We start from the raw sequence: 27,984 nt of genomic DNA, 5'->3' as shown, positions 1-27,984 counted from the left end.
AGAGTGTCTGAGTTAAACAGACCACTCTTACCCAGTCCAAAGATCAGGGCTTGATCCATCACCGTTATTTATCTCACTGCCCCATCCCAGCTCAGAACCTGGCTATATGCAAATCAGTCTGTCCCTGGCCCAGTGCATCATGGGAACAGGACAGACTAAACTACCAAGCCAATTCTTCACCAGAAAGGAGACAAGCTACCGGGGACCGGTTTCTGGCATTTCAGCCTTCTTCGGCCCGGCTTGCTTGAATCCTGATGGTGCAGTGAGAAAGGGACTCATGTCTGAGTATACCCTGCCACACCTATAGTGGCCAAAAACGATTCAGAAAAGGGGGTGGTGATGAACAGAGTGTCTGAGTTAAACAGACCACTCTTACCCAGTCCAAAGATCAGGGCTTGATCCATCACCGTTATTTATCTCACTGCCCCATCCCAGCTCAGAACCTGGCTATATGCAAATCAGTCTGTCCCTGGCCCAGTGCATCATGGGAACAGGGCAGACTAAACTACCAAGCCAATTCTTCACCAGAAAGGAGACAAGCTACCGGGGACCGGTTTCTGGCATTTCAGCCTTCTTCGGCCCGGCTTGCTTGAATCCTGATGGTGCAGTGAGAAAGGGACTCATGTCTGAGTATACCCTGCCACACCTATAGTGGCCAAAAACGATTCAGAAAAGGGGGTGGTGATGAACAGAGTGTCCAAATTAAGCAGACCACTCTTACCCAGTCCAAAGATCAGGGCTTGATCCATCACCGTTATTTATCTCACTGCACCATCCCAGCTCAGAACCTGGCTATATGCAAATCAGTCTGTCCCTGGCCCAGTGCATCATGGGAACAGGGCAGACTAAACTACCAAGCCAATTCTTCACCAGAAAGGAGACAAGCTACCAGGGACCGGTTTCTGGCATTTCAGCCTTCTTCGGCCCGGCTTGCTTGAATCCTGATGGAGCAGTGAGAAAGGGACTCATGTCTGAGTATACCCTGCCACACCTATAGTGGCCAAAAACGATTCAGAAAAGGGGGTGGTGATGAACAGAGTGTCTGAGTTAAACAGACCACTCTTACCCAGTCCAAAGATCAGGGCTTGATCCATCACCGTTATTTAGCTCACTGCCCCATCCCAGCTTAGAACCTGGCTATATGCAAATCAGTCTGTCCCTGGCCCAGTGCATCATGGGAACAGGGCAGACTAAACTACCAAGCCAATTCTTCACCAGAAAGGAGACAAGCTACCGGGGACCGGTTTCTGGCATTTCAGCCTTCTTCAGCATCGGTAAGAGGTAGCACCGCACGGTGGATGCTGTGCAGCATTGGTAAGAGGTAGCACCGCACGGTGGATGCTGTGCAGCATCGGTAAGAGGTAGCACTGCACTGTGGGTGCTGTGCAGCATTGGTAAGAGGTATCACCGTACTGTGGATTCTGCGCAGCATCGGTAAGAGGTAGCACCGTACTGTGGATTCTGAGCAGCATCGGTAAGAGGTAGCACCACACTGTGGGTGCTGTGCAGCATCGATAAGAGGTAGCACCGCACTGTGGATAATGTGCAGCATCGGTAAGAGGCAGCACCGCACTGTGGGTGCTGCATAGCATCGGTAAGAGGTAGCACCGCACGGTGGATGCTGTGCAGCATCGGTAAGAGGTAGCACTGCACTGTGGGTGCTGTGCAGCATTGGTAAGAGGTATCACCGTGCTGTGGATTCTGCGCAGCATCGGTAAGAGGTAGCACCGTACTGTGGATTCTGAGCAGCATCGGTAAGAGGTAGCACCACACTGTGGGTGCTGTGCAGCAATGGTAAGAGATAATACTGCACTGTGGGCCCATAGGTACCAACGGTGAGAGATGAGTCCTACCTTAACGCTCTGCCTCTCAGCTCTCTCTGCTGAACCCTCCTTCAAATAGTGTCAGAGAAGGGGTCTGTGAAGCTATAGCGAGATGTAAAGGTGTTTGCAGACTCCCTTCCCTTGGTCTTACTGAGGGGCTTTATCATCTGCAGGTGCAGGCGCTGCCTCTTGGGGGGTTGGAGCAGGGCTGGTGTTGGATTCCTTGTCTGTAGGTTTTTAACTGTGCCTCATGGACTGCTACCGTCTCCTCAGAGCCTCAAAGGCCCTCGTGTAACCCCTCAATAGGCAGCCTGGTGTGTTTGGGTTTTTATTCTGAAGTTTGGTGTTTGGCTGTGAGGTACAGAGAAAAGACAGGTAAAGTACAGGGGGCCTGCGGGTACACCTCCCCGGGCCACAAGCACACCTGGGAGTCAGGGAGGCAGTGAATTTACATGTAGGGCTCGCCAAAGTACTGCAGCACCAACACCCCCCTCCTACCGTGTCACTATCTTCTGCCTTTATGTTGAGTTTTCACTTTCCATCTTGCTCAGGTCTTTGATTCTGAATCTCGATCTCACTTCGAATTTGATATCTCAACACAATAACTGGAGCAGTCACTTCAGGACTCTCTTGGTAAAGACCTCTTACTCAAAGGCATTTGTTTCAATCACGGGGCATTAAGATACATTAATCTATAGATGTGATTGAGTTAGGTGCGGATCCGATCTCTTGTTAAGGCCTATCACATTTTACCCCAAGTACTTGAGAAACAGTGTTTAGAACGCTCCATTCAACTCCATCAGAGGGACGTGGATCATGACTCCGGATTTGGGCCATATGTATGAAGCTGAAATGCGATCGCAACCTCAGAAACACGCAGAATTTTTGCGTTTGCGATCGCAATTTAGCTTTGTGCTATGTAGGTAGGCAAATACCTACTCGCAAAATAAGGAATCGCAAAACGTATGATTCCTTATTGTGCGCAAGCATTTAGAGAATCGCAATTTGCGATTCCCTAAATGCTGTGCTAGTAGGCATCGCAAAATGTGATATTGTCTTAAGGAATCGCAAATTACCACCAACTTTAAGTTGTGGTAATTTGCGATTTCCTTTACAAAAGCACTTTTTTTCTTTTTTCAAAGTGCAAGGTGGCACACACATGCCCTCAGGACATGCATGTGCGCCACATTTTCACACATGCACATTTCAGGGGTGAAACAGGGTGTTCTTTTGGCACCCTTGCAACCTTGAAATTGCATTCTCAATTTGCGATTCTCTAATTAAGAATCGCAAATTGAGATTGTCTTCCCATTCATTCCTATGGGCCTCCTAGCCCATAGGAATGAATAAGAAGGTAGTCCTTAATTGGGAATCTCAATTTGAGATTCACAATAAGGAATATGTAGGATTTGCAAAATATTTAGCAAATCCTATCTACATTGCATTTTGCAATTCTCTAATTGTGATTTGCTAATAATCGCAATTTGAGAATCGCAAAGATCGTTTTTGATACATATGGCCCTTGGACTCTGGCACTCGCACTTCATAAGCATCACTCGTGCACGAGAAAGGCTGTACCCTTCTCAAAACAAACAGAAAAAATACAGTAATTTATAATGTCTTAAGAAACAGACAGCTCTGTACCTGAGTGTCTGTAGTTTGCAGCCAGGATGTTTTAGGCCTTCACACAACTTCTTCGCTCCAGTGTCTCCCAGATTATTTTCACACATGTCGAGCTCTGTGAGAGATGTGTTCATTTCCAGGACAGAGGCGAGGTCTTCACAGCATGAAGGGGTGAGGGAGCAGCCAATCAACCTGCAGGACAGAAGAGATATGGAGAGGAATAAGGCAGAGAACAGAAGGGATGTAAAAGTTAGTTTTATCTTTATTTCTCTTCTGTCCTTGACTTATTCCCTCTAGTGACACATACCCAGGTCAAAAATCCAACAACGCCCTGTTTAAATAGGAATCTCATGAGAGGATTTCTCAGACTAGCAGAGGCGGAGCTAAATGGACATATTTATAAATATAATAATGCATGTTTAATGCTGGAGACCCTCTGCTGTGGTGTGAATAGTCCACAGATAACTGTAGCAGTTCCTTCAGCGGCCTGTCTATTAATACACAGGTTGTTATCCATACATAGAGCAGGTTTGGGAAGGGGTCTTCATCCATTGGTCTCTTAAAATGTCATTCACATTTTGGTTCCGCCCACCTAGAGATCCTTCCTTTCCTAGTCCTATCGGGGGTCGACACTGTAAAGGAGTGTGTTGTGGAGTTGGGAAAGAAGGGTCTGGCAGAGACTGTGAGGGACCCCTGCAGAGGGCACCTGCGGCCCCCCCTGCACTCTCGTTGGTACATGGACATACATGTGCCTGCCCTGTTTTACTCCTGTTAGGTAGCAGAACCGTGAGTGATCACAGGTCTGCTAATGACCCCACTTACAAAGATGCCTCATGTCCTGTGTGCCGTACACTGATCACCAAAGTTAACTTGGCACTTGTATTGTTGACCGAAACCTGCTGAATATGCAAAGAACTTTGCAGTGTTTTTAAAACTCCTGCACTTGTACAAAACTGGTCCCCCCGAACTAAACTGGCCCCCTACCCTTCAAGTTGTCCTGGGAAACGCCTGCTCCTGCCCTTTCACTGCTCCTGTCCAGTCAGTACTCCTGCTCATGCTCGATCAACACTCCTGCTTCGTCAATTCCCCTGCCCCCTCCCTTCTTCTGGCCTGTCACTTCTCCTGGCCCGTCACTTCTCCTGCCCTGTTCACTGCTCCTGCCCTGTTCACTGCTCCTGCCCTGTTCACTGCTCCTGCCCTGTTCACCGCTCCTACCCTGCCCACCGCTCCTGCCCTGTTCACCGCTCCTGTCCATTCACCACTCCTGTCCATTCCCCGCTCCTGCCCGGTCACTGCTCCTGCTCATGCCAAATCACTGCTTCTGCACCGTCACCTCTCCTGCCCTGTCACCTCTCCTACCCCATAACCTATTTGGCCCCATCACTTCTCCTGCCCATCACTTCTCCTGCCCAGTCACCTCTCCTTCCTGGTTACCTCACCTTCCTGGTCAACTCTCCTGCCCTGGCACCTCCCCTGCCCTGTCGCCTCTCCCACCCTGTCGCTTCTCCTGCCCCGTCACTTCTGCCCCGTTCACTGCTCCTGCCCCACCCCTTCTGCCCCATTCACTTCTCATGCCCCATTCACTACTCCTGCCCCATTCACTACTCCTGCCTCATTCACTACTCCTGCCCCGTTCACTGCTCCTGTCAGTTCACCGCTCCTGCCCGGTTACCGCTCTTGCTTATGCCTAATCACAGCTCCTGCCCCATCACTTCTCCTGCTACGTCATTTCTCCTACCCCCTCACCTCTCCTGCCACATCACCTCTCCTGCCCATCACCTCTCCTGCCCCATCACCTCTCCTGCCCCATCCCCTCTCCTGCCCTGTCACCTCTCCGGCCCCATCACGTCACCTGTCCATCACTTCTCCTGCCCGGTCACATTTCCTCTCCTGCCCTGTCACGTCACCTGCCCATCATGTCACCTGCCCGTCATGTCACCTGCCCGTCACGTCACCTGCCCGTCCACTTCTTCTGCCCGGTCTTTTCTCCTGCCTGTCACTTCTCCTGCCTGGTCGCTTCTCCTGCCCCATCACCTCTCCTACCCTGTTGCCTCTCCTTCCCTGTCACTTCTCCTTCCCCGTCACTTCTCCTTCCCAGTCACTTCTCCTGTCCCGTCACTTCTCCTGTCCTGTCACTTCTCCTGTCCCGTCACTTCTCCTGTCCTGTCACTTTTCCTGCACTGTCACTTCTGCACCGTTGCTGCTCCTGCTCCATTCACTACTCCTGCCCCCTTCACTGCTCCTGCCCCGTTCACTGCTCCTGCCCTGTTCACTGCTCCTGCCCGGTTACCACTCCTGCTCATGCCTAATCACCACTCCTGCCCCATTACTTCTACTGATTCATCACTTCTCCTGCTCCGTCACCTCTCCTGCCCCGTCACCTCTCCTGCCCATCACCTCTCCTGCCCATCACATCACCTGCTTGTCATGTCACCTGCCCGTCACTTCTTGTGCCCTGTCACCTCTCCTGCCCTGTTGCCTCTCCTTCCACATCACCTTTCCTGCCCTGGCGCCTCTCCTGCCCTATCACTTCTCCTGCCCCGTCAATGCTCTTGCCCCATTCACTGCTCCTGCCCCGTTCACTGCTCCTGCCCTGCTCACTGCTCTTGTCCCGTTCACCGCTCCTGTCCTTTCACCGCTCCTGTCCTTTCACCGCTCCCGACCGGTTACAGCTCTAGCTCATGCCCCGTCACCTCTCCTGCCCCGTCACCTCTCCTGCCCCATCCCCTCTCCTGCCCGTCACCTCTCCGGCCCCATCACGTCACCTGTCCATCACTTCTCCTGCCCGGTCACATTTCCTCTCCTGCCCTGTCACGTCACCTGCCCATCATGTCACCTGCCCGTCATGTCACCTGCCCGTCACGTCACCTGCCCGTCCACTTCTTCTGCCCGGTCTTTTCTCCTGCCTGTCACTTCTCCTGCCTGGTCGCTTCTCCTGCCCCATCACCTCTCCTGCCCTGTTGCCTCTCCTTCCCTGTCACTTCTCCTTCCCCGTCACTTCTCCTTCCCAGTCACTTCTCCTGTCCCGTCACTTCTCCTGTCCTGTCACTTCTCCTGTCCCGTCACTTCTCCTGTCCTGTCACTTTTCCTGCACTGTCACTTCTGCACCGTTGCTGCTCCTGCTCCATTCACTACTCCTGCCCCATTCACTGCTCCTGCCCCGTTCACTGCTCCTGCCCTGTTCACTGCTCCTGCCCGGTTACCACTCCTGCTCATGCCTAATCACCACTCCTGCCCCATTACTTCTACTGATTCATCACTTCTCCTGCTCCGTCACCTCTCCTGCCCCGTCACCTCTCCTGCCCATCACCTCTCCTGCCCATCACATCACCTGCTTGTCATGTCACCTGCCCGTCACTTCTTGTGCCCTGTCACCTCTCCTGCCCTGTTGCCTCTCCTTCCACATCACCTTTCCTGCCCTGGCGCCTCTCCTGCCCTATCACTTCTCCTGCCCCGTCAATGCTCTTGCCCCATTCACTGCTCCTGCCCCGTTCACTGCTCCTGCCCTGCTCACTGCTCTTGTCCCGTTCACCGCTCCTGTCCTTTCACCGCTCCTGTCCTTTCACCGCTCCCGACCGGTTACAGCTCTAGCTCATGCCCCGTCACCTCTCCTGCCCCGTCACCTCTCCTGCCCGTCACCTCCCCTGCCCCGTCATCTCTCCTGCCCCGTCACCTCTCCTGCCCGTCACTTCTCCTGCCCCGTCACTTCTCCTGCCCAGTCACCTCTACTGCCCAGTCACCTCTCCTGCCAAGTCACCTCTTCTGCACAGTTACCTCTCCTGCCCAGTAACCTCTCCTTTCCTGTTGCCTCTCCTGCCCTGTCACTGCTTGTTAGACTTGGGGGTCTCTGGTTGGCACAGGTGTGGACTTGTGAAAAGCAGGGACCCTCTCCTCTAGTCAGGGCAAGGGACTTACTCTTGAAAATAACCCCAGTTCACCCTCTAGGCGGCGTGGCACGAGCAGACAAGGCTAATCCCCAGAGCGTTATGGCTTAAGCATTTGTAACAATATACAGTAATCAGCTGATACACTACAAATGAACACAAGTCTTGCTTTATGTAAAAATATACTCTTCTTTATATCAGGTTTACCAAAAGTCTCAATAACATTTAAAATAGTTCCACAATCATAGCTAGTAGTAATCAGTTCTTCAGCAATGCTTGTTTAAAAGGCTGTGCGAGTCGTAGGGCTCTTGTGCGACTCGTGCGGGTCGAAAAGATATGCTTGTCAGAGTCTCAGGCGCCTCACAGATACTTCAGTCCGAGACGCAGCGCACAGTACGAAGCATACACAGTACCTTAGTTTTTAAAGAGTTTGAGGCGGACGATGCGGTGTCCATCCAGACGTCCCACGTCGCGGTGCTCTCCTCGGGTGGTGTGAGCTACGGCTCGAAGGCTCGATAGTCCCGTACGTGGAGGGGGCGATTTGTTGTGAGGACAGGCTCTTCTTTACAGCGTACGCATTGACCCTGGAGAGGGGAAGCGCCTGAGTGCGGTGCGAAGCGGCGGTACGATCCAAAGGTACGAGACGTACCCAGCCGCACTACGCGCCGCAGCTGTTCACAAACAGCAGCGGGGCGCTTTCAGCAGGACGTGGCACTGGGGAAAGTGAACACAAGGCGAAGTCCGTCTTTGCGGTGCGAGCTATGGCTCGGGCCATATAATCGCGGTGCTTGGACCGGACGGGTCCTCTCTTGCGTTGCGAGCTACAGCTCGGGTTGGCAGCAGTCACGGTGTTTGGGCCAGCGGGGCTGGTCCTTACGATGCGAGCTACGGCTCGGCCCGGCAGAAGTCGCGGTGCTCGGCAGGACAAGGGTGCATGGCTCTTTAGAGTGTGGAACGTATTTTCGTGGGGCATTCAGCTTTCCTCTGTCAGCGCTGCGGGGAAAGGCACCACACTCAGCAGCTTCTTCTTCAGGGGGTTAGAGCCCAATGATCCGGGGGCTCAGTTCAGGGGGCAGGCTCACACGCAAGCCCTTTAAGATTGTGTAACAGAATGCACAAGTTGAATCAAAAGTCACTTCAGTCTTTCTCCTCTCCTTCTTGCAGCAAGGCACCCACGACAGGCTAGTCTCCCAGGTCAGATACAGTAGTCCTCCATGCAGCTTTTCCAGGTCCTTCTCGTCGGGCAGAGGTATTTCTTGGCTTAAACAGGATCTGATTTCTTGGGAGCCGGGCTCCTTCATTTATACAGCAATTATTTTGTTCTTGCAGGCCAGGGGGCCTGTGCCTAGTTCAACACGGTTTTGGAGCACTTTGTTTTGGAGACTCTGGCTTCTTCTTTCTGTGTGCAGGGCAGAGACATCAGACGCTCCACAGGAGGTGGAGCCAGCATTGAGGTGGCAGAGCACAGCCCTATTCAGAGTCAAGGGGCACTCCTCCCACCCATCCTGGTGTAATCTCTCTATTCACCACCTGGCAGCCCAGACTGTCTCCTGGAATTCCCCAGCCCTGTCACACACAGAAACCAGACAGCAGATACACATCAAAGCAGAGGCGTGCTGAAATGGTTAGGCAAGCAAACACCAACTTTCTAAAAGTGGTGTTTGCAAACACAGGATAGTAAAATAACCTTCACTAAAAGATGTATTTTATTATTCTGAGTTCAGGCATACTAAACTTGACTTTCTACCATGTTTCCTGATCCTGCTGGGATTATAGAGTGTAACAATTCCAGCAGGCCATTCTGGCCTATGAGAACAGGTAGCTTTCCAATAGTGAAAAACGAAAATGGCTGTAATTCACTATTAGGACATGCCACACACATTAGGGCTTGTCCTACCTTATGCTTACAATGCACCCTGCCCTGGGGCCTACCATAGGGGTGACTCACATGAAGTAAAGGGGAGTTTTAGGGTCTGGCAAGTGGATGCACTTGCCCAGCCAGCATGACAGTACCAGAATGCACGCAGGTTCTGCAATGGCAGACCCTAGACACATTTTACAAGGCTGCTTCTGTGGGTGGCACAACCAGTGCTGCAAGCCCGCTAGCAGCATTTGGATTTACAAGCCCTGGCACTCCTGGTGCATTTTACTGGGGACTAAGAGTAAACCAAATAAGTCAATCATGGAAACCAATCACATATATATTTTTCATAGGGAGCACTTGCACTGTGGCACTGATTGGCAGTGGCACAGTGCCCTGAGCAGCTAACACCAGCAAAACACATGAGGCACATCAGCAAAAAGTGGAAGGGAGACTCACGCCAAGGTGCCAGGTGTAACACTGCTCCTGGCCCGTCACTTTTCCTGCCTCGTCACATTTCCTATCCCGTCACTTTTCCTACCCCGTCACCGCTCATGCCCATTCACTGCTCCTGCCCGTTCACTGCTCCTGTCCGGTCAGCACTCCTGTCCGATCACCTCTCCAGCCCCATCACTTCTCCTGTCCCATCACTTCTCCTACCCCGTTCACTGATCTTATCAGTTCACTTCCCCTATCTGTTCACTCCTCCTGCCGGTTACCGCTCCTGCCCCTTCACTTCTCCTACCCCATCACTTCTCCTGCCCCGTCTCCTCTCCTTTCCTGTCACCTCTCCTGTCCCGTCACTGCTCCTTACACGTCAACTCTCCTGCCTGTCATTTCTCCTGCCTGTCACTTCTCCTGCCCTGTCACTTCTCCTGCCCGCTACTTCTCCTGCCCGGTCACCTCTCATGCCCCAGTACCACTCCTTTCCTGTCACCTCTTCTGTCCGGTCACTGCTCCTGCCAGTTCACTCCCTCAACAACATTGACAAATTACAGAAGGTGTCAAGTTCACCACAGTACTCTGTCTGGGGAAAGCTCCTTTTTAATCACCAACTCCGATCTCACTGGCACTTGATATGCTAAAGGCAGAGGGTGGCGCATTGTCATTCGAAAGGGGATAATCGGCCTCAATCGGAATGTCAATGGGTCTCCCCTCTGTCTGTGTGAGCTCAGGGGGGGCTACTGCAGGGTCTACCCTCAGTCTGTGATAGCTCAGGGGGGGCTGCTGCAGGGCTGCCCACAGTCTGTGAGAGCTAGGGAGGGGCTGCTGCAGGTTCTACCCTTAGTCTGTGAGAGCGCAGGGAGGGGCTGCTGCAGGGTCTACCCTCAGTCTGTGAGAGCTCAGGGGGGGCTGCTGCAGGGCTGCCCACAGTCTGTGAGAGCTAGGGAGGGGCTGCTGCAGGCTCTACCCTTAGTCTGTGAGAGCGCAGGTGAGGGAAATCAAAAATCCCATCTCAGGGGTTTGCACTAACACCTGATCCTTTAAAGCAGCATGAAAAAGTTCGCACAAAATCTGTAGTAAGAGAAACATATTTATTCAATTACAACAAGTGACGCCATGTCACACAGAAGCTGCAGCACTCTGTATGAGGTGGTCTGAGGACTGAAGGCCACAGTATCTCTTATATACCCTCACAGGGTCTAAAAACGGGCAGAAGAGTTACACACATAGATGGTCATACAGAAAATGCACAGTCGACAAGTAGGAGGAGCTAACAGTTTTGCCAATGCTAGCAAGCACATCCTGACAGTTACAGAATATTAGCAGCTGCAAGCACAACTGAGCATGTGCAAAGTAGGAGGAAAAGGCTAAATATACCGAGCAGGGAACAGCAAGATAGGACTGAGTACATGGTGAGCACATGGCCATCTAAAATGGCTGCCAAATACCAAATGGATTCCATAAAAAGACAAGATAGTCTCTAAATACAGGATGTCTTCTGCTAATGCTTAATCTAATCGCTGCTAAATTAAGACACAGGGAGGGGCTGCTGCAGGGTCTGCCCTCTGTCTGTGCGAGCTCAGGGGGGGCTACTGCAGGGTCTACCCTCAGTCTGTGAGAGCTCAGGGGGGGCTGCTGCAGGGCTGCCCACAGTCTGTGAGAGCTAGGGAGGGGCTGCTGCAGGTTCTACCCTTAGTCTGTGAGAGCTCAGGGAGGGGCTGATGCAGCCTTGAGTTCAGCAGAGATGAGCGAGCCGCCCCTGGAATCTGAATGAAAAACAGTTTTTGTGTTTAAGTGGGACTATTCTTGCAGTCCCAGGTTGCTTTTTTTAAAGTAAGGAGTAGGTGAACGGACTGGAATATTTTTTAGAAGTAGGGGCACGCCGTGCCCTTCCGTTCCCGCCCACTTCTACCACTGCTGTACCCACACATCTCAGCATTCCACAATGAACACCCTAAGCACTATTATCAGTAATGACCATCAACGCACTTCACGGGAGGTCACCAGCAGAAACAGGATAAAACGAATGGATATTTAAAGCCTCCACCTAACTGATAAACTAAAAGCCAAAGCTTCACACTCCCTCTGGCATAAATGACAGAACCACAGCACTAAGTCTCCCCAACTCTGCTTGAATTATCTTTCAACTCTCAGCTTTAAATGTGTTTCGGCATTACAACCTTTGGCCTTCATCAGGATATCAGTTTCTGAAAATACACATACTGTGCTCTAAAATATCGCCTTCCAATGGTGCTGTTAAAAGTGCACTGAGGCTTGAGCATGGCTTGACTAATATGTTATTTAAGTATCAGCAAAGAATCCTTAATTACTGGGCCTGTCTTACTAAAGCAGCTGATGGATCGCTGAGGCAGTGAAGTAAAGATTACATATCGCAGCTCCATGGAGCACGCATTTGCACAATACCAAGGATAGACGAAATATCCTGCTATCATTTGATATCCACTGCATATCTGCGGTCCAGTGAAAGAGGGTGATAAAATGTGTGGTTAGACACAAATCTAGGAATTGTGATCTAGAAGAAGTGGGCAAAAGATATAAGTTGCTCCACTTAGTTGAGCGCGATTATAGGGGCGCTCCCCAACTTGTCTGTGTGATGTAAAGAGCGCCTGTGCTAGAGAGGGTCACTGCAGGTTGGGCTGAGACCGGTGCGGCCTTTACACAGAGGAGGAGGACTCAACATGAAAGAGAAAGCATCCCTCACTTGAAGGACTGGGTTTTTCTAAGACCCAGCGGTGCCAGGGATAACACCTGAAACCTTCGTGGGTTACCTGTTCCGGCGTACAAATGACAGAGACACGGGACACTTCCTTCGGCGTCAAAGATTCAAGGTTTATTTACTGCAGGGAACACAGAAGTCACGAGAAGTACATAACATGTAGGTTCACGGAGTCTGATTCGAATTGTATCTGTGGATCGCTCTTTTTATACAGTTTTTCGTCATAGGATAACATGACAGACAAAAGGTTACAACCCGGTTCCCACAGTAAATATCATAGGGGGTCGCTTTCATGTATTCAGGGCCCGGAACATAATTACAGTAGCATTTGGCAGTTCCCAACTGTAAAAGCACATCTTCCCACCATTAGTGCATTCCGTTCGGCTGTAAACGAATCAAGGAAGAGTCAGAAACAGGTGCAGAGGAATGCGAGGATAGCGAACAGATCGAAAAGAGTGTAAAAGGGGTGGTATCAGGAAACACGATTGCAGGGATCAAAGGAGAACGTGCCTAATGAATGCACAACTGAGACAATAGACCGGCACGGCAAGATGAGCCTCGAGCGGGGCCATCTGCCTTACAGTGTCATCCCCCTCATCATGAAGACACCCTCAAAGGAACACGTGTCTTCCGCAATAGTTTGGGAATCCCAGGGTCACGAAGCGGACAGCGTCCGTTCGCTGGCTACTTGAGGGCAAGAAACAAAATGGATGCCATATCTAAAATGGAACCCGTGGGTTCAGACGAAGAAACCCACAAAACAAACGAACGGTTTAGGCTAGCACAGCGAAAACGCGTACACCCACTAAACTCGTCATTTGCGGTTTATAGATACCAGACTCGACCATATTCGGGCCAGTCGAAAACACCACTTACAATTGTCACGGAACCTCAGACGCTCCTTTTGCCCTCATGTAGGCAAGCACTAGTCGGAATCAGAATCGATTTCGATATTCATCAGACCATCCAGATGTTGCTGCAACATTATTCTATCCATCAGCGCTTCCTTGGTAACAGGCGGCCGCCTTATACACGTCGTAGCACAGAGGCTACATAAGTCAGGACCACACTGCACACAAAGACAACACGTGAACAGAAATGCTACAACGACCCCAATGATCATCAGAATTTTCCAACCCCACGTCGACATCAGGCCCCAAAACCACCCGAGTAGCGTCCAATCCCCTACGTCCACGTGTATGGACTCAGAGATCTTATGCAACTTCGAGATGGCTTGATAGACAGTTGGAGCGTTGTCAGGAATGAAAATGCAGCAACTCGAATGGATCACCTTACATACTCCACCTCTATCTGCTAGGACAACGTCTAAAACCATGCGATTTTGTAACGTCATAAGCCTGTCCGCCTGAAGCTCTGCTGTGATGTTGCCAAGGGCGCTCGCAGTGATATTAGCGGTCGATTCCACCACTCGAGTCAACTGTCTCAGGTTCCTACTATTGATCATAGGTCCCCAAAACGGCAAGAAACCCTTAAAGAAGTCTCCTGCTTCTTGACCGGCAGTGTCCTCTTCGCTAATTACGCCTCTCACAACTCTGGTCTTGTGATAATCCGACCCAACAGTAAAGGTCGGCGGCAACAAATTCGCAATATAACATGTGCCGGAAAAGTCACGAGGCAACCATGTATATGCGCGGTCGTAACAAACAAAGTAAGTACCCTTGGCAGTCAGAAAAACAGGGGAAGAGGTTGTCGGCAAAACATAAGTTTCGGTACAGGCACTCCTCCCGAGCTGAGCTCGCGGGCTTCGGCCTAGGCCTTTCAGACAGAAATTTCCGAGATGGGGTACGATCCAAATCGGAGACAAGCTTTTAAGCTGCCGATCACCCACTGACATGCTATACTCAGCCTCACTCAGATCTCGGTATGCTCGCACCTCTTCCTCTGGGATAAGCGATGCGTCGAAGATATCACTATCTAAATCAGCAATCGCTCTTGCCAAAGGCTTGTGGTACGGGCCAGGACCATGATCTGCAGTGCGTGGCTCTCGATGGGGGTAAGAACCTAGTGCGCTACGAAACATTGTTTGGAATGCTCGAGCTGAACCCTGGGAACTGTAAGGAAGGACCAAGTACAGAATTCCCCTATCGGTGGTATGTGGCATTAACCCACACACCCAACAATTGGTAGTGTTCATTACCAACTGATGCTGATGAAGGAGCTGAATGAAGGAATTGTTCATGAATTCCGCAATTCTAACCTGCTCGTGTTGTGGTAAGATGTGGAAGGAATGAGGGGAAACAGTGGAAGTAGGTTTAGGTTCAGAAGAAGGGGTAGGTGAAACAGAAGGCAATAATGACTGTATCATGTAATAAACTCCACCCACCAATAACGAAGAAACAGTTAGGAATAGAAGGAACACCTGAAACATGAAGCATTTAGTACGTACAATCCTATGCAGTTCGAATCTTTGAGATTGAGTCTTATCCAATTCCGACAGCTTCGAGAAAGCCATCCTCTAAAACCGTCCGCAACTTTCTTGACACACTTCGTTCTGTGTAGCAATAGTCAATCCCCAGGAGTTCCTAGGAATCGACGGTCTCCAACCTAGTGTCAGGACCTACTAAACAGAAGGAAGTACCCGCACGGCCCTACGGTCCACCCGGATGCAAGGTACTTTTTAATTTAACAATATATACAAAATCTCCTAGCTGTGGAAACAAACACACATATGTAGAAAAGGACTCAGAATTTACGAAGATTGCAATTATTCAAAAAAAATGTTCAGAGTGATAATGGGGTAACGTGAATGTCAGGGGAGAAAGCAAAAATATTTTTTATTAGTCTCTAGTGTTGGAACGGAGAAAATATCTGCTTCTCCCAGGACGAGTCTGATCTTCAAACAGTTGGTCAGATGGTGAAACAGAATCCTGTCGACCAGACAATAGTTCAGATCTTGAGTTCTCCGATGACAAATGTTCAACAGTATCGTCCGGCTGCACTGAGGTATCTCCCACAGGCTGAGCGTCACTGAATGGAACAAAGTTCGGCAAAACCTCAGCTTCAGACGAGGCGATGCCCTTCCTCACCCACGAGTCCGCTGGCAAAGGGATCGGTACCTTCTTGGTGTGGGTGGCGTGCACCCAATGCTTGCGGCCCTCCAAACGAACAGCAGTTCTCGTGGCAAGGAGCACCTGGTAGGGCCCGATGAACCTCGGCTCAAGATTTCGTTTTCGGCCAAAGTTCCTCGTAACCACCCAGTCTCCGGGCTGGAGCTGGTGGCCTGGACCCTCCGTCTGCGTCGGCAGTGCTTCAAAAACCTGTTGGTGAAGTAACCTCAGTTTAGCAGTCAGATCATGAAGATAATCGATCAACATTGGGTACTCAAGATCAGCGAACACACTGGGTCTAGGGACCCCCCAAACATTGGCAGGACGGCCGAACACAATCTCATATGGGCTGAGCCCTACTCGAGAGTGTACAGTCGCCCTAGTTGACAGAAGAGCTACGGGCAAAGCGTCAGGCCACGAGAGACCAGTCGTAGCCTGAATCTTTGCGAGTTTTAGTTTGAGAGTTCCATTGTACCCCTCAACCAAACCCGCTGACTGGGGATGGTTGGCGCTGTGGAATTTTTGTGTAATTCCAAGGCCCTGAGGCTCTGTGACGATTTGAACCCGTGTTTTCAACATTGTCGTAAATACATAATTTTGGTATCAGTGAACCGCAAATGATCCATTTAGCATATTCTGGTGTTTTTGCTATGCTACGAGCAAGAGCACTCCTGTTACAAACACATTTCTGATCTACCCATGGCATCCATCTTAGATTGCAGCAGCCATTTTGTATTTCTTGCCCTCACATAGTCAATGGACACGCAATGACCTCTGATTACTTCATTTCGATTAAGGACACGTAGGCTTTGGCCGGCGATTCACCTCTCTAGTGACACGTGCACCTTAAGACAGAAAACGCCATGGTTGCATGACTCGACAGAAACTGCCTCCTCTGCCTGAGGCCAGTCTTGCTATACTGGTTCTCGTGTTCGTTGGCCTGATCATGATTAGGCGGCTGAAGCTGGTAGCCTTGCCCATTTACGACCCACAAACATCTCTTATCCTGCTTTTCTATCTTCTGCACCTGGCTCTGCTCCTTTCCTTCTGGGCTTTTATTAGGGGGAGGTAACGAAATTTACGATGAGGCGGTCCGGCTCTTGAATGAAAAGTTGACATGGGATTATGATGGAAAAGTGGGAACCCCTCGTTCGTAATGTTTTGACATCAGATATTGTTGACGATTCCTGTGCAACGCCAAATATTTATTGTTTAGGACACAAAGGTTTGGGAATGTACTAACATGTAAAGAATTTGCCCGAAGCCTAATATTTAGTATATAAGGAGCAACCCTCTTTGTACAAATCGAACAGGCTCCTAGATACTGCCCGTGTGTAGTTTCTGTGACTTCTGTGTCCCTGCAGTAATAAACCTTTGGTCTTTGACGCCACCATCGAGAAGCCCGTGTTTCTGTTTATTTGTGCACCGAGACAGGTAGAACTCCGGGGTCTTCGGGTGTTATCCCTGACACCTCTGGACGGAACCAAAAAGTCCAGAACTCCAATTGGCGCCCAACGTGGGGCGACTTCATTCGGTACCGGTCCAAAAGCCTGAAGAGTTCGAGAAGCTTCGTGTGAAGATTCCTGAGGGAGACGCCCCACTTCATCGATCCCGGCATATCGCAAAAGTGGCCCGACGTTCTCTTCCACGAGGGTTCCCGTTCAGGACGGCTGCAGTGGTCCGTTGCCTTGACCGTCGCCCTGTCTTGGACCCGAGGTGCAGTCCTTAGTACGGCGAGACGTGACGGGTTTCTCCTTGGTGACGTCATCAGTACCTCAGTTAAGTATTAAGTGGTTGCTAGTTGGTTACTTCGTAAGGGTTGCTCCTGTTTGGATAATCCTTTTTAGTTTTTGGTTTGGTTTGGTTTCGTAAGATTATCACTGGTTGTTCTGGTTACAATAATCTTTTGGTTTAGTTTGGGTATCGATACATTTGTTCGCTTTTGGTAGGCCTAAGTTCTTGGTTCGAGTGCACATTTTTGTTTGTGTTTTTGTTCGTTCTGTGTTCCGGATTATAAAATGGTAAGTCGGAAAAATTGTATGTTGTCGTGTTTTGGTTGCAACAGTGATTCCCGGTTGGAGGACTCATGTCTGGTTCCTCCGATCGGAACTCCTCTATATGATCTTTATTGTAAGCACGGTGTGGGTCCTATATCTTATAATGAGGTACGGGTCCGATATACGGAGAAAGACGGTGTCCTTAGTTGGCCACTGCATGGTAGTTTTGAACCCGAAATCCTTGATAATTTAGAAGTGAAATTGTTTAAGAAGAAAGCCCGGCCGGCAATGTTTGATTCTTTCCGTTACTGGCGAAAAGAATCTAAACAGAGAGAAATTAAAAGGTTGAAGAAAGAACAGAAAGAGCAAGAGTTGACTTTAGAACAGGCTGCTAAGCAGCTGCAACTCAACGAGTCTGAGAAAGCAATGGAGGTGGCTTGGCTACCAGAGAGCGTAATTTAGCGATAGACAAGTGCTACCCTGCCTTGCCATCGAGTACAGCTAAGATAGTAGAGGACCCCGAAAATGATCCTCTGTTGTCTTACCTGTTAAGGTCACCCCCACCGTATGCACAGGGTGCTACGGCTCCACCTTTACCGAATGTTCAATTACCGGTTGCTGGACAACCTGGTATTCCTGCTCCTGTCCCCTTGAATCAAGCTCCTGTACCTCCTGTGGTCAATGTTAATGTTCCTTCGGCACCCCCTCTTCCAGGGTTACCGGCTTCTTTACCTATACCTGTATCACTTATACCTGCTGTTTCACAAGCTACTTTGCCTGCTACTCCTACTGTTCCTGTTCTATCTGTTCCAACTGCTACTGTGTTTTCTACTTCTGCTAGTATTATGACTCCACTTTCTGTTCCTTGGAGAATCACTGATTCTGTCTCTAATATTCTGTCTCCCTTCTATAAAACTTTAATTAAGACGCCTACCTCTGACTCTGTACAGAGACGTAGTCAGCTTCCAAGTACTGAAGAACGGGGAATATTAGATTCCACAGCTCTAAGATGGATTTCAAAAAGTAGGAGATACAGTACTAGCGATGTATTAGATACATTTATGCAATGGAAAGAACCGACACAACGATATGTGTTCGACGAGATGTGCTCCCTTTTACGTGAGGAATTAGAAGAAGATGACTCTGAATCAAATCTAGAAGAATTAATTAATGTTCAGAAAGAGTTTGCTGCAGGTATGATAGTTGGTCAGGATATAAAGGAAGCAATGGAACTGATTTTCAGCTATAGGAATGACCCATCCCTTCGTTCACCGAGAGAGTTAGAGAAACATAGTACGAAACAGAATCGCCAATATCCAATGAGGGAGGTTCCTCCAATTTGGCGCGAAGCTGTGCAAGCTGATGCGGTCCGTGGTATTGCAGCCGCTCCGGCGCAATTCCAGAGAGTGTGGATACACATTCCGTGGAAGCGAGCTGAAGTGTTAGCAGTGAAACAGGCCTTGCCAGATCTGCGTAAAAATCCAGCCGGATATTATAAGGAGTTAGCGCAGACAGTTGAGGCTTGCGTGATGAATTTAGCGGACATTGACATGTTATTTGGGAATGTAGTTCCGCAGCCAATTTGGGCTAAAATTCGTAAAGAGAATCATCCCGTTGCCCTAGGTGGTGATTGGGCAGCTATAATTGCGGCAGATGGTCAGCAAATAGGTGGTTCCAAACCTGAACCTCTAATTGCTAATCTTCCTGGGAGAATAATTGACTTAATGAAGACTCTAATGCCAGCATTGCGTGTTAACTGGGACAAGTTGTCCGCATGCAGGCAGAAGAAAGACGAAAGTGCCTCCAAATTTTTCACAAGGTTCGAAGAGACTTTTGTAGATCACAGTGGTCAGGATATGAGCACAGAAGGAGGACAGAGACTGTTTGTTGATAAATTTGTACACAATCTGCTGCCAGAGCTCAGTAATAAATTGAAAGATTCCAAGAGTGCGTGGGCTGTCTCTACAACTGCGCAAATACTTGCAACTGCACAGTATTATGAAAATAGGGATAAAGAGGAGAAGGAAAAGTCAGAAAAGAAGACGAAAGATTTAAAAACCAAAGTTCTTTTACAGCAAGCATATTCGCCTCGCACGAATCAGACTAATACACAGCAAGGGTCATATCCAAGGACAGATTATAGTTCGCCGAGGCCTCACTATCAGTGGAACCAATGTGCGTACTGTAAAAAAGAAGGTCATTATAAGAATGACTGTCCAATCTTAGCGCAGAATAATGCTGCAGCAGCTCAGAGAGGTCGTGGTGGTTCCATGCAGAATTCTAGAGGTCGAGGACGAGGTGCTATGCCTCCACAAACGAGTGATCGCCCTTCTAATCATTTTGATCAGCGAAATGGACAGTCTGCCCAACAAAATAGATCTCAACAGTATCATGTTGAAGACTATTGTGAAGTTGATGAGGGATTTCAACAAACTGAATACTAGGACAGCCATGGACAAAGAGAGGGAGTAGTATCAGTTCCAGTGGATCAGAGTGGGCCTTATGTCGCAGTAGCTACATCAGGTGTAGTCGAACCGTTTCTGTTGGATACTGGTGCAGCAAAAAGTTCTATCATTCATGCGAAACTCCCTGGCGCACCTTTGTCTGGCTTAACAAATATTTCAGTAGGTTTTTCAGGCGCCCCTGTTTACAACCCCGTATCCGGTCCTTTGTCTATTTCTGTTGGACCGCGTCAATTGAAAGCACCCTTGATTTTGACAACCGGTTGTAATGAAAATCTGCTTGGTTTAGACTTGTTAAAACGCCTATATGCGACATTGTACTGTTCTCTGTCAGGAGTACAGCTTACATTGGGTAAAAGAATCACCTCTCCGATGTACTTGTCAATGGATGCACTCCCGCCAGAGCTGCGTTCACTCCCTGATACTCTTTGGGCGACTGGTCCTAACGATGTAGGCATTTTAGAAATTCCACCATATGTAGTCACTTTGAAAGCAAATGTCAAATTTCCACGAATTCCTCAATACAAGATTTCTAGTGAAGGTGAACGTGCACTTTTATTGATTGTGCAAGATTTGATAAAGAAAGGCGTGGTTGAAGAAACTAGAGGAAATGTCTGTAACAGTCCTGTATTACCAATTTTGAAACGTTCCTGATCCTTCAAAGCCTCCAGTGTATAGGTTTGTAATCGATCTTAGGGAGGTTAATAAAATTGTGGTTCCGCAGTTTCCTGTGGTTCCAGACATTACTGCATTGTTAACGTTGATTCCTGCTACAGCCACATGGTTTTCAGTTATCGACTTGAAGAATGCCTTTTTCAGCATTCCGATAGCCGAAGAAAGCAGAGATATTTTCGGTTTTTCTCTAGGAGGTCGAAGCTTCAGGTTTAAACGTGCTCCACAAGGCTATTGTGAGAGTCCGTCCATCTACAGTCAGGCATTAAAAAGTCAGTTAGATTCCTTTGTACTTCCTCCTGGTTCTGCCCTAGTGCAATATGTAGATGATCTTCTGGTGGCTGCCGATGACAAGGAAACTTGCAAAGCAGCTACAATTTCCTTATTGCATCATTTGTCTAGTTTGAATCACAAGGTGTCACCTTCGAAAATGCAATACTGTTGCCAAGAAGTGACCTACCTAGGTCATCTCTTGTCAAAGGAAGGAAGGAAGTTGACCCCAGAGAGAATAAAAGCAATTACGCAGATGAATGTTCCCCGCACACAGAGAGAAGTATGTGCCTTTTTAGGTATTACCTCGTACTGTAGGCAGTGGATCCCAAATTTTTCTCTTTTGGCAAAACCATTAGTAGCTTTGACTGGGAAAGGCGTTCCGAGTCCGGTGCCATGGTCTGCTGAATGTCAGGAGAGTTTTTCTGAGTTACGAAATGCATTATGTTCAGCTCCTGTATTGGGTACACCCGATTACAGTAAGCCATTCACGCTCTATGTTCACGAGAGAGAAGGTTGCGCGTTGAGTGTTCTGACACAGAGATTTGGTGATAAACAACGCCCTTGTGAGTATTTTTCATCAACATTAGATCCGGTGGCTAGAGCGTTGCCTAGTTGTTTGAGAGCTACAGCGGCAGCTGCAGCTTCCATTCGACAATCTGCTGGTTTGGTGATGAACAACATGCTAGTGGTTATGGTTCCTCATGCTGTGGATACACTCATGAACCGAACCAAGACACAACACCTTACCAGTGCTAGATTATCAGGCTATGAGCTGACACTGTTAGCGAGTCATATTCAGATCAAAAGATGCAATGTATTGAATCCAGCAACATTGTTGCCGACTAATCAGGAGTCGAGTGATTCTGAACCCCATGATTGCTGTTTCAGAACCGAGGAAGAGACAAAAGGACGAATTGATTTAAAAGACACTCCGTTGTCAGATCCAGATGGCACGTTGTATGTTGATGGGTCGTGCTTTAAATTGGAGAATGGTGACGTGACTGCCGCTTACGCAGTAACGACTTTGAGTACGATTGTGGAGACTGCAAGAGTGAGTCAGAATTCTGCCCAAGCTGCGGAATTGATTGCACTAACGAGAGCGTGTGTTTTAGCTAAGGGAAAGAGAGTGAATGTGTTCACAGATAGTCAGTACGCGTTCGGCGTGGCCCATAGTTTTGGCCGTTTGTGGAAAGAGAGAGGTTTCATTACGTCCCATGGGACTAAGATTCAACATGGTCAGCTAGTTAACGACTTGTTGGAATCTCTAACCTTGCCGACTGAAGTTGCGATTGTGAAATGCAGTGCTCATAAAGCAATCACGGATGATGTTGGTCGTGGGAATGCTTTTGCTGATGAGACCGCTAAACAGACAGCTAGGAATATGATGAGTAGAATGTATGTTGCAACGTCTGCAAGATGGATTTCTGAGTCTGGAATATGTGAGGACACAGTGGAAAGTGTGAAAGAAATTCAGAAAGAGGCGACTGAGGAGGAAAAGCTTGCATGGAAAGAGAATACGGGTAAATTGGACTCGAGTGGGTGTTGGATTGATTTGTCGGAACAACAGCGTTGGATGTTGCCAGATGCGTACGTGCTTGCAGTAGTAACGATGGCGCATGGAGCAGCGCACATCAGTTCTAAAGGGATTTGTAAGATGTTGGCTCCAGTCTGGAAAAATGATGGAATTAGTAAGTGTGCAGAGAGAGTGGTGAAAAATTGTATGGTATGCCTGATGCATAATCCTGGCAAGGGAATCCCCACACCGGCTGGTCACTTCGCTCCTCCTTCTTGCCCCTTTGAAGTGATTCAGTTAGACTTCATTCACATGGATCGTTGCAACAATCTAAAGTACGTCCTAGTGGTAGTTTGTGCTTTTTCCAGATGGATCGAAGCATATCCACTAAAGGACAACACTGCTTTGTCCACTGCCAAAATTCTTCTCAAAGAATACTTCCCCAGGTATGGCATGCCACGGATTGTATGGTCAGATAATAGAAGTGAGTTCGTAGGGAAAGTTATGCAGAGTGTGTGTGCCGGTTTAGGGATCAAACAAAAGTTCCACAGTGCGAACCATCCCCAGTCTGCTGGTTTAGTTGAGGGTTACAATGGCACCCTCAAACTGAAACTTGCTAAGATACAAGCATCCACGGGTTTGTCCTGGCCAGATGCACTACCTTTGGCTCTGTTATCCACGAGAGCGACTGTACATTCTAGAGTAGGGCTCAGTCCATATGAAATAGTGTTCGGTCGTCCCGCCAATGTTTGGGGGGTACCTAGGCCAAAGGAATTTAGACAGCTGGAATATCCAATGTTAATTGATTACCTTTTCGACTTGACTGCTAAATTGAGTCTTATTCATCAACAGGTTTTCGATGCATTGCCAAAACCACCGGAGAGTCCAGGTCATCAGCTGAAACCAGGGGACCACGTAGTCATTCGTAATTTTGCCCGGACGAAAAATCTTCAGCCCAGATTCATTGGCCCCTTCCAGGTGTTATTGGCGACGAGAACTGCTATTCGTGTGGCCGGACGGAAGAACTGGATCCATACGATGCACGTCAAACGTGTGCCCCTGCCACTTCCTTACGACAACTGGGTGAAGACGGGAATCGGTGCCTCTGAATCTGAACAAATTCCCAGGTTTATCCCTTTCAGCGATGCAGAACTAATCACTGACACATTGAACTCTGGCTCTCCTCCTGAAACTGCTCTTTTGAACTCTGAACATTTGACACCTGCGACAAAAGAACATTTGCCATCTGCGAACTTGAACATTGCAACACCTGCTGAAAATACACTGTTTCCAGATCAAACAGCTCCTGCAAAACTGAGATACAATTAACGGTCTCGCAATATGGACAAATAAAGCAGGAAACTGCCTATTTTATACATTTGAATTTTGATACATTGCCTCCAGCCAGGAAGTTTGCTAACACTTTGTATTGTTTTGTTGTTTTAAAATTGCCTTGCCGTCTGGGTAGCCGTAGGGTCGTGGCTGTGTGCCTAGTTGAATCTGCGGGGGTCAGACACTAGGTCGATCTTTCTGTTAGTTCTGGGAACTCCCAGGGCTGATAGAGGCATTTTCATCTACGTACACATCATCAGTGGTCGCGAGCGGATTGTAGAAGATGGAGCTTCCTGAGCTGCAACGAGAGAATGTAATTTATGTTCCCAGGAATAGACTTTACAAAATTCTTCACAGCAAATGCTTTCTGATGCAATGTGCCATTACATTTTTGATTGTTTTGATAACGTTGGTGGGTGGAATCGTCTTTGGTGTGCATTTAATTTTTACACCGGTAACAACTACAGTACCTCCCCTTGATCCTGTTTCTTCTACTGCTGCCTCTATGCATTCTTTTCACTCGTTTCCTGAACACGAACAAGCTCGACGCTCAGAATTCATTAACAACACATTTGTACAGCTCTTGCACCAACACCAACTGGTAGTTAACACTACAGACTTCTGGGTGTGTGGCTTGATACCCCACACTATGGATAAAGGCATTCCCTATCTAGTTTTGCCTTTTAGCTATAATGGATCATTTCAGGCCTTTCAGACCATTTTTGCCTATGCCCTTGAGACCTATCCTCCGCGTCCACCACGTTCCAATAAATACAACTCTGTCAACAAAGCTTTAGTCCAGGGAATTATTGACATGATTAAAGACATCAATAATACTCCATCTTACCCTAAAGATGAATTACGGGTATATTTGAGTTGGAATTCTACAGAGTATCGCCTTAGTTTGGGAGAAAGCAAGCGTAAAAGCTCCACTCCAGTCTGGGTCGTACCTCACCGAGGTCAAGTCTGTTTGCAGGGAAATGGGAGGAATCCGAGAGCTCAGCTAGGGAAGAGTGAGTGCGTTGAGACTTACGTGTTTCCGTCCAACTCTTCCCCTGCCTTTCTTACTGCTAGGGGTACCTACTTCATCTGTCAAGACAGAGCGTATACATGGTTCCCTTCTAACTTTTCAGGTTCATGTTATATTGCTCGACTGTTGCCTCCAACGTACACTGCTTCTTCAGATTATCACAAGATCAGAGTAGCAAGAGGTGTCTTCAGCAAGGAAGATACCGCTGGTCAGGAAGCTGGAGACTTCTTCAAAGGTTTCCTTCCGTTCTGGGGGCCTATGGCCAATAGTAGAAATCTACGTCAGCTAACACGGGTAGTTGAATCTACTATTACGGAAACTGCTGGTGCCCTTAGTAACCTAACAGCTGAGCTTCAGGCGGATCGTCTCATGACGTTGCAGAACCGTATGGTTCTAGACGTAATACTTGCAGATCGACGTGGGGTATGCAGAATGATCCAATCGAGCTGCTGTGTTTTTATTCCCAATAATGCTCCGACTGTCTATGAAGCGATCTCTAAACTACACAAGATTTCCGACTCTATACACGTAGACAAGGGAAACTGGTCCTTAATGGAGTGGTTTTGGACTCTGCTATCAGCGTGGGGATGGAAGGTTCTGATGGTCATTGGTGTCACCCTAGTATTCCTGTTCTCGTGCTGCCTGATTATCCAGTGTGGTCCCGCTTTGTGTAGTCTCTGTGCTGCAACCTGTTTCAGAAAACCACCTGCGTTTGGAGAAAAGGCGCGAGAAAGGATGATGATACAGCAACATGTCACTGACCTGATGAGCATAGAGTTAGACTCTGACATAGACTGAGTAATTGCCTATGTAAGGGCAAAAGGAGGGTCTGAGGTTCCGTGACGATTTGAACCCGTGTTTTCAACATTGTCGTAAATACATAATTTTGGTATCAGTGAACCGCAAATGATCCATTTAGCATATCCTGGTGTTTTCGCTATGCTACGAGCAAGAGCACTCCTGTTACAAACACATTTCTGATCTACCCATGGCATCCATCTTAGATTGCAGCAGCCATTTTGTATTTCTTGCCCTCACATAGTCAATGGACACGCAATGACCTCTGATTACTTCATTTCGATTAAGGACACGTAGGCTTTGGCCGGCGATTCACCTCTCTAGTGACACGTGCACCTTAAGACAGAAAACGCCATGGTTGCATGACTCGACAGAAACTGCCTCCTCTGCCTGAGGCCAGTCTTGCTATAATGGTTCTCGTGTTCGTTGGCCTGATCATGATTAGGCGGCCGAAGCTGGTAGCCGTGCCCATTTACGACCCACAAACATCTCTTATCCTGCTTTTCTATCTTCTGCACCTGGCTCTGCTCCTTTCCTTCTGGGCTTTTATTAGGGGGAGGTAACGAAATTTACGATGAGGCGGTCCGGCTCTTGAATGAAAAGTTGACATGGGATTATGATGGAAAAGTGGGAACCCCTCGTTCGTAATGTTTTGACATCAGATATTGTTGACGATTCCTGTGCAACGCCAAATATTTATTGTTTAGGACACAAAGGTTTGGGAATGTACTAACATGTAAAGAATTTGCCCGAAGCCTAATATTTAGTATATAAGGAGCAACCCTCTTTGTACAAATCGAACAGGCTCCTAGATAATGCCCGTGTGTAGTTTCTGTGACTTCTGTGTCCCTGCAGTAATAAACCTTTGGTCTTTGACGCCACCATCGAGAAGCCCGTGTTTCTGTTTATTTGTGCACCGAGACAGGTAGAACTCCGGGGTCTTCGGGTGTTATCCCTGACACCTCTGGACGGAACCAAAAAGTCCAGAACTCCAGCCCTTACACTCACTCTTTATCACACTCCCCACAAACTCACTTCCGTTATCAGACCATACAATCCGTGGCATTCCATACCGAGGAAAGTATTCCTTCAGTAGGACTTTCGCTGTGGACAGGGCAGTATTGTCTTTAAGAGGGTAGGCTTCGATCCATCGGGAGAATGCGCAAACCACAACCAAAACATATTTTAGGTTATTGCATCGCTCCATATGGATGAAGTCCAACTGAATCCCCTCAAAGGGACATGAAGGAGGTGCAAAGTGGCCAGGGGGTGTAGGAGTTCCCTTGCCAGGGTTGTACATCATACATATCATGCAATTCTTGACCAATCTCTCAGCACACTGAGCGATACCATCATTCTTCCATACGGGAGACAACAACTTGCAAATACCTTTCGCACTAATATGTGACAAGCCGTGTGCCATAGTCACAACAGCTAGCACATACGCATCCGGCAACATCCACCTTTTATTCTCCGACAAATCAATCCAACAGCCATTCGCATCCAGCTTTCCCGTACTCTCTTTCCACTTGGTCTTTTCAGTCTCGGTGGCCTCATTCTGAATCGCTTTCACACTCTCAATAGTGTCTTCACACATACCAGCTTCTACAGGCCACCTTACCGAACTCGTCACATACATCCTAGTTGTAAGGTTTCTTGCAGTCTCCTTACCAATCTCATCAGCGAACGCATTGCCACGACCAACATCATCCGTCACCTTACGGTGTGCACTACATTTAATAATCGCCACCTGCTTGGGCAATGTAAGTGCATCCAAAAGATCATTCACAAGCTGTCCATGCTGGATCTTCGTACCATGCGATGTCATAAAACCTCTCTCTCTCCACAATCGTCCAAAGCTATGCGCAACACCGAACGCATACTGACTATCCGTAAACACATTCACCCGTTTCCCTTTCGACAAAACACACGCTCTGGTTAAGGCAATTAGCTCCGCCGCCTGTGCAGAGTTCTGATTCAATCTCGCAGTCTCCACAACAGTACTCAACGTCACCACAGCATACGCAGTCATCACATCACCATTCAGCAACTTAAAACACGAACCATCCACATACAAAGTACCATCGGGGTCTTCCAATGGAGTGTTTTTTAGGTCAACACGACCCTTTGTTTCCTCCTCAGTTCGTAAGTAGCAATCGTGTGGGGCTACCTCATCTGATTCCATATTGGTTGGCAACAAAGTCGCCGGGTTTAGGACATTGCAGCGCTTTATTTGAATGTGACTTGCCAAGAGCGTCAACTCATAACCAGACAACCTTGCGCTCGTCAAATGTTGAGTTTTCGTACGATTCAAGAGAGTGTCAACTGCATGCGGAACCATCACCGTAAGCATATTATCCATGACCAATCCTGCAGATTGCCGGATGGACACCGCAGCTGCCGCTGTTGCTCTCAAGCAACTCGGCAATGCTCTAGCTACCGGGTCCAAGGTCGAGGAAAAATATGC

General features: G+C 48.4%; 1 protein-coding gene across 1 annotated transcript in view; it reads right to left on the bottom strand.

Moving 5' to 3' along the window:
- The window catches only part of LOC147693216 (NACHT, LRR and PYD domains-containing protein 3-like), a 566,590-nt gene that overhangs the window by 410,563 nt on the left and 128,043 nt on the right, over positions 1–27,984 (bottom strand). The window contains exon 2 of the mRNA XM_086933610.1: positions 3,468–3,638. Within this exon, the coding sequence (XP_086789736.1) occupies positions 3,468–3,638 (171 nt within the window). The remainder of the gene's footprint in view (positions 1–3,467; positions 3,639–27,984) is intronic.

The sequence above is a fragment of the Lissotriton vulgaris genome, chromosome 8, assembly GCF_964263255.1.
Source record: "Lissotriton vulgaris chromosome 8, aLisVul1.2, whole genome shotgun sequence".
In the NCBI taxonomy this organism is placed as follows: Eukaryota; Metazoa; Chordata; class Amphibia; order Caudata; family Salamandridae; genus Lissotriton; species Lissotriton vulgaris.
The sequence above is the reverse complement of the archived record's forward strand: the minus strand, read 5'-3'. Positions and strand labels throughout refer to the sequence as shown.